This window comes from Acipenser ruthenus, chromosome 20 (genome assembly GCF_902713425.1).
Source record: "Acipenser ruthenus chromosome 20, fAciRut3.2 maternal haplotype, whole genome shotgun sequence".
Classification (NCBI taxonomy): Eukaryota; Metazoa; Chordata; class Actinopteri; order Acipenseriformes; family Acipenseridae; genus Acipenser; species Acipenser ruthenus.
The window spans coordinates 16,096,176-16,103,448 of NC_081208.1; the positions used below are offsets into that span (position 1 = coordinate 16,096,176).

The 7,273-nt window shown below is 41.7% G+C and overlaps 1 protein-coding gene across 1 annotated transcript; it reads left to right on the top strand.

Moving 5' to 3' along the window:
• Positions 1–1,475: 1,475 nt before the first annotated feature.
• On the top strand, positions 1,476–7,043 carry LOC117425196 (lymphocyte activation gene 3 protein-like). The gene is made up of 8 exons (XM_034041966.3): positions 1,476–1,882; positions 2,355–2,490; positions 2,787–3,004; positions 3,244–3,498; positions 4,254–4,535; positions 5,038–5,349; positions 6,066–6,187; positions 6,654–7,043. Exons 1-8 carry the CDS (start codon positions 1,834–1,836, stop codon positions 6,765–6,767), a joined length of 1,488 nt encoding a protein of 495 aa, XP_033897857.1. The 5' UTR covers positions 1,476–1,833; the 3' UTR covers positions 6,768–7,043.
• Positions 7,044–7,273: the final 230 nt, after the last annotated feature.

The following is a 7,273-nucleotide window of genomic DNA, read 5'->3' on the forward strand; positions in this document are numbered from 1 at the left end:
TCATACTGGAAATATTGTGGTTAAGATATTATGCAAAAACAATGCTTTAAGAAATGCTGGTGTTGTTGAGTGGAGCCTATTACTACACTGTGCAAACCACAACACAAATCTTAAAAGGGATCAAAACCAGCCTAGGATTCGACTCAGGTGTGAAAGATAAATAACTCCTGCTGCACAGCTGCACTGCATCATTTGCATGTTTTAAATATTGCATTGGCTGTTTTGTGTCTTATTGTGTGTGCATACTTCTGTGTTGCTGTTACTGCTTAGATTATTATGTACTTTGATGTTCCTTTCCAAGCACTGGCTGCTGCTTCTGAAAAGACTCCTGAAGGCTAAATCACTGGAGCAAGGAAGTGCTTTTAGAAATGACCACTAGGAGGTGTGCATCTGTAATGTGTGTTTCCCTCAACAACTGTGGCAAAAACCATTGTAGAAAATCCTAATGGGGTATGGGGTTCAAGCCTTCATCAATGTAATGAGGTCAACATTAAGTTTCTGTTTCTTCTGGTGTTTGTTGAGCAGATCTTGCGATGCTGTACTTGTAGTTTGTTTAGAGGTTCAAAACAGCTGATCTGAAACTCTGCACAGAGAAAACTGGAAGTCAAGTTGACATGCCATTTTGTGTGAAAGCAAGGGAGCAAGGACCCTGAACAGTTTCTGTCTCTTCTCACACAAATGTATGGTTCTGTAAAGCTTCAACAGAAAGGAAGTCCTACAGAATAAGAGATAAGATTAGCAGGAAACCACAATAATGAAGACAGAGAGCGATGGGGGTGAGAGAGAGAGGGGGGGAAGAGGGGGAGAGAGAGGCGGAAAAGCAGGGCTCGGGGAGAGAGAAATGCAGACGGGCAGTGGCACTTCAATGGCAATGAAATACTTTTGTATTATACTGAGGGACCATGATGGCACATGAATAGGGCAGCTACAATGGGATGCCACTGGAAGAATGGGGCCGTATTCTAAGCATGCCCTTCTCAAATGATCTTCAATGAAAACGCAGACTGACAGACAGGCAGACATTGACAATTGTGGTCCCATTCTCCCAATGGCACGCTTAATTCCATTGTAGCTGCCTTATACTTGTTCAACCACTGCCTCCCAGTATAATACAGAACCAGTGCATTGCCAGTGTAGTGGCACAGGGGGGAAGGGGGTCGTGCAAACTGCATATATTTGTCTGCCAGTAAAGTTAAAAATGCTTATCATCAGATTTTCCAACAGACGAGAGTCAAACCGAGATTTGGAAAAAAATAAAACTTCAAAGAAATGAATTTAAATCATCAAACTGTGTGACCTCACACACACACGCACACACACACGTGTACTGTCTCAACGAGCCGTCTGTTCTACTTCGAATTCTGGTATCTATTGTTTAGAGAGTTGAGGTTCCCATGTGACGTATATGTAAATGAGTTTACGCCCGTTCTAAAGGTAGGTGTTTTCCAGAACAGCGCAGAGTTTAGAATCAACGCTTTACTCAGAGGATGCCAGTCTGAGTTATATTACAACCCTGCAGATTTTACAAGTTTATTTTATATAATCATATTTTTTGTATTACTTTTTTAAAAATATTATTGCTATTATTATTGCTGCAAAATTGCATTGAGGATTATAAGAATAAAGACATTGGCAACGCAAAATATAACGCAAAACATAAATATAATCTGTTTTCTATTCTTATCATTATTATTGTTATTATATTTTAGGTTGTAAGAAGCAAATATAATCGTATTATTACTGATTATAACTGAGAATTATACATTATAACAAAATCAATAGAATTCAAATATTACTTAAGGATTATCAAGCTTTAAATAAGAAAAAAAAATCATGCTTTGTTTATTCACTTTGCTTATTGGGATTGCTCTGTTCTGTGATGGTAAGTAGAGATTATTATTATTATTATTATTATTATTATTATTATTATTATTATTATTATTATTATTATTATTATAAGGAAGGGTGCACTTTACTATAGTTTGTTGTGCTTGTACAATGGGAGATTGTTGTAAACTGAGAAATGCCGGGTTCAGGGAAAGGTGGTCGACTGGACAGAGTCACTTCTATTAGTTTATATTAGTGAGGAGACAGACAGTAATCTTGTTGTATAAGAGACAGGGAAAGGGGCTCGACTGGACAGATGCAAAACAGACATGGAAGCAGCGAACAAAACGCACCTACACACTGAAGTACGATGTGAATTAAATTAACTTGTTGCGATTTCATTTTTATTTTCATTTTTTATTTGGTTTCCGAAGGAGCCTTATCTAACATGAAAACGCCATGAAAGTTTCGAAGTCGCTGTTTTAAATGAAAGGTCGTGTCTGTCTTGTTTTGTTTTTCCCGCGCAGTATCACGCAGCTCTGCAGAGGAACATATTTTCGCGGGCGTTGGGTCTCGAGTTTTATTACCCTGTTTGAAAACTCCTCTGCCTCACGGAGTTAACAGAGGCACGACAGTCCACTGGTTCAAAATATTCAGCAAAAGGTGAGCCAAACTTCAGTATGTTTTTATTATTTATTTTGTTTTTTTGTTTTTTTCATGTTTAAGAAGTGCGTTGCCTCAGAAATGTATAAACCATACATTTATCAGTAGTTAACAGAACTAGAACACTAGAAACAGAAACAGGATGTTCATAATCCTTCAAAACAATTTGAAAAAATTGAACAGCAGTATGAAAATATCAGGAATATGTTTATGATGTAATCTGTTAAATATCAGGAAATGTTTAAACCCTGGTGATCAGTAATGGCTTCATTGTTACATTTCTCTCTTGCTGACAGTGCTGAGAGGTCGGTGTGGAGGAGTGAGAAGAGTGGTCTGGAATTCTGGAGCAGCCTCACTAATAAGCGGGCAAAAGCTCACCAGCCCCGCTTTCACAGTGGAGATTTCTCTCTGGCTGTGGAGGACACCCGGATGTCTGACGCGGGGCCATACAGGTGTGCGGTCAGCTACGACAGAGAGAACTTCCAGAGGTTAATTCACCTGCACGTCATGCAAGGTAAAGAACCAAACAGGTTCAAGAAAGTTTGCTTTTCGGTGGTCTTGCATGCTCTTCACTGAGTTAGTGAAAAGCCCTTACAATGTAAAGTTCAGCCCATTACACTTTACTGTCAACACAGCCTAATCGTGAATGAATTACATTAGTGGGTTATTGAATGATGAGGGAGAAGGGAGTGCTGTAGGGAGACACAGACAATATGTAGCATGACTTTAACTGGATTTGCTTTCCTCTCCCAGTGTCTCCCGTCACTGCCGGCCCCTTCATTGAGGGCTCGTCGCTGACCCTGCGGTTCAGTGCCTCTGACTGGCCACAGGGGGCGAGGGTGAGCTGGCTCCAGAATGGCATCGTGCTCCAGTCCTCTCGCAAGCATCAGATCAGAGAACGCAGCCTGGACATCAAAGACCTTGACAGAGAGGACTCTGGGAATTGGACATGTCAAGTGTCATACCAGGGGCGCACTGCCAGAGTTAGCTACACACTGGAAGTGCTGGGTAATTATTGAACACTTAATTTATTGATTTTAATATTCATAATTAATAATGATTGGGCTCACTTCAATAAATGATAAGAAAGTGCTGGTAAGACTAACCCTTTTGTACAGCTATGGCCAAAAGTTTTGCATCCTCCAATAGAATTAACTAATTTTCATAAAGTCGGAAATACAGCTGTAAATATAGAATACAGGTATAGATTATAATAGGTTTCAGAAATTAATTCAGCTTTTAGGAGCCTTTTGCAGGTGCCCTTAGCTGAGAAAGATATTATTGGTGAACAATGATCTAAGCAGGAACAGCAATAAAGAATCATACAACAGCACTCATGATCAGATATTTTAAGAAAATGTATATTACAAAAATGTAAATACTATCAAAAATGTTTTCAATTTGTTCTATTAAATAACATTCTCACTGCTTCAGGGCTGGCATCAGGGACATTAGACTCTGTTAGATTTCTAAAACATTTAAACTGTAGGATTAGCATGTTTAATCCAATCAGAAAAGCTGTCATGAGAAGCCCACCATCAGAGAGCTGTTGCTGTTTAATGATGTGCTGCAACATTTATTACATTCATGTGCACTGTACAAACACTACAGCTCAACTCTGCATTTCACACATATTTCTTTGACAATGGTTATATGTTTAGGAAATAAGTCATGAACAAATAGTAAAAGGTTGAGACGTCTATTAAACTGTTGCCATCCCTGGCTGGTTTTGACTGATACTGAATTCTGAATTCCTGGTGCAGGTATTTCCAGTCCCCCCAGCAGTGGCAGCGTGGTGTACGGCAGCCTGGGGCTCCCAGCCACCCTGCCGTGTGTGTTCAGTGCTGGCCTGACTCCGTCCCACACGGGCTGGCAGTGGAGAGCAGACTCCTCCGTGGTGCCAGTGTCCCGCGCTGCTCCGAGCGGCCGTGACGCCTCCCTGCTCATCCCCTCTGTGGAGTTCAGACACGGAGGGGTCTACACCTGCTCCGGCAGCGTCCACGGGAAGAGGATTGAGAGGAGCGTCAGGCTCGTGGTGGCATCAGGTGAGGGGGGGCTGTCTGGAGGAGGGCTCTCGAACCCTGTATGTCACTGAGCTCCACAATATGGCTCTTGATCTAGGAGTGAAGTATCCCATTCAAGGCTTGTAATGGGTTTGAAATGACTACAACGGGGGGTCTTTTGTAGACACAAGTACTGTCAAAATGCAAGTACATCCATGTTGTATTTGATGAGCAGTCTGGTGTCTATTGTTTTTTAAATATCTTTGACACTATTCAGTTATCTGTATAATGAATCAGACTCAAAACATATTAAATGGGATGCGTCAGATAGCTGATCTCGATATGACTGCTCTGAAAAACACTAAGGAGAGGGGGTGAGGCTCAGGAAATATTGCTATGCCATTGTAAACTGGGCACAAAGAACCAAAAGAGACTCAAAAGGGTCGTCAAACTGCAAAACATTACTCTGGGACAATGTCTGTCTGTCTGTCTGTCTGTGTGCAGTTCTGTATTCTCACCTGTATAATGTCCCCTTTGATTCCAGTCTCAGTGAAGCCCAGTGGTTTGGTCTCGGAAGGGAAGTCAGTGTCTCTGACCTGCACTCTCAGTGACTATTCACAAGTGGACAGGTTCGAGTGGACGAAAGTGACCGCAAACTCCAACCAGACTGACCCCACTGACCCCCCGAAGCAGGCTTCTCTGCTGACGAGTAAAGGGGCGAAGCTGGGGGGTCTGAATTCTGACAGAACGTTCCTCATCCCCAGAGTGAGTGAGCAGCACGCAGGGGAATGGGTCTGCTCTCTATACAGCAAGGAGATCCTGGTGGGACAGATCCCATTCCAACTGCACGTCACAGGTGAGGAAAACACTGCTGCACCCATGAGACGCACAAACAGCAGGTGCAATTTCAGAGCATCCTATATGTGAGTCTGGCTGTAATAGAGCTTCTCTTTGTCTATATGCCCTCTAGTGGATTTCTGCCACTACTGCACCTACAAAAGGGTACACTATGTTTCATGAAATGCAAATTGGGACTTTGCTTCAACCACTAAATAATGTGAAGAGAAATTGATATGTCTAAAGCACTTGGAGTGTGCATACATGTTTCTATGTCTAAATGCTTTAACTAATAGGAAAATGACAAGAAACTAAGAGAGGGGTGTAATTTAAAATTGTTTCATTAGAAGTCTGTCTTTTTCTAACACAGCACATAATTTATGTTTAAATCAGCAATACCAGTGTGACCAGTAACCTGTGGCCTCAACAGAGCTCTCTGAATCATGTCTAAACTATCAGTACATCTGGTACACCAGAGTGTAATACTCTGCCCCCTAGTGGAGTAAGAAATACCACATTTACTGTCTGGTAGTAGTATGTAGTATTTGTCACATCCACTAGAGGCAAAGTATAAGGTAATGGTGACGCTCCGCTGTACCAGACATACTGGGAGTAGACATGATTCTGAGAGCTCTGTTCAGGGGTGCCTGTCTGTGGGAGAGTGTGTGCTTTAAAGGGAACTTTGTTTTAACAACTTTCTATTGTTTCACTCTGACCTCTGAACTTCCATTGCAGGTCAGCTCCAAGGTTCTGCCCTGGCCCAGTCTTCCAACAAGGTTGCCGCGGTAACCCTCCTCTCCTTCCTGTTTGTGGTGCTGCTTCTAATTGCGCTCCTAATGTACCGTTACCAGAGAAAGGTGAGTTCCACTATCCAACAGAACCCTTAACCAGGGTTCCAGATTCTTGGGGTTCTGGAACCCCTGCCGTTCTATTCAAAACCCTTTGGATTCATACTGAAACAGATCAATAGCAGCTCCTGAGTACAGTCTTCGTCTTTGTGATTTATAATAGGTTACTGCACTATACATAACCATTATTATACCAGAAATCATTGTGCACGGTTTGAGCAGCTAGGTTTTGTACAAGATGACATCTCTAAGAATGAGAGACACCCTTCACACCAGTCGGCTGCTTTCACAGACCCTGATGAGCACTGATCCTTGGCTATCCAATGTTACTGTAGGTAAGGTAGTCCGAGACTAGTGCTAATCGGAGTCTGTGAAAGCAGTTGCTAAAGTTGACCCGGTACACTGCAGTGTAACCATTGCCCGGTGAAAGGAGCAGAGTCGTCTCATTTTTAATTTTTAAATTGTTTTCCTTCAGCGAGCAAGGGGGAATTTGCACTTCCCAGGGCTGGAAGCCATTCGAACCGAGCAGTCAAAGAAATCCAGAGAGGAGAAAAAGAGCGCAGAGGCGCTGAAAGAGGATGAGCCGTGATGAATCAGACTGGAATGAAACCGTGGAGAAATTAAAAGAGCACCAGCCAAGATTTAGAATCCATTTCCTTACCTTCTATTAGCACCAGTAACATTCTCACTTTCCCCCTCTTTCTTCTGTTGAAGATCTTTTAGTTCTTTTCGCTTGCATTTTTATCCTTAAGTTTGGAACATGCAGATATCTGAAAGAAAACGCTGTAGATTGCTGCTGCTCCTATCGTGTTGTAGTTCAGAATCCCTCCAATGGGCAAGCAGCAATCAGAACATGTGACCTATATACAGCAGATATATATATATATATATATATATATATATATATATATATATATATATATATTGCATCTTCTGAATTAACAATAAAATAAAATCAAGTGTAGAACTAAAAGCTTCTCAGCACAGTAACAGGAGGGCCAGTTATGAGAAATGAAGTGATAGAGAGGGAAGTGGATTTTAATCTTGTGTTACTACACTTTTAATAAAGCTTCACAATATGGGGGAGCAGTGAAA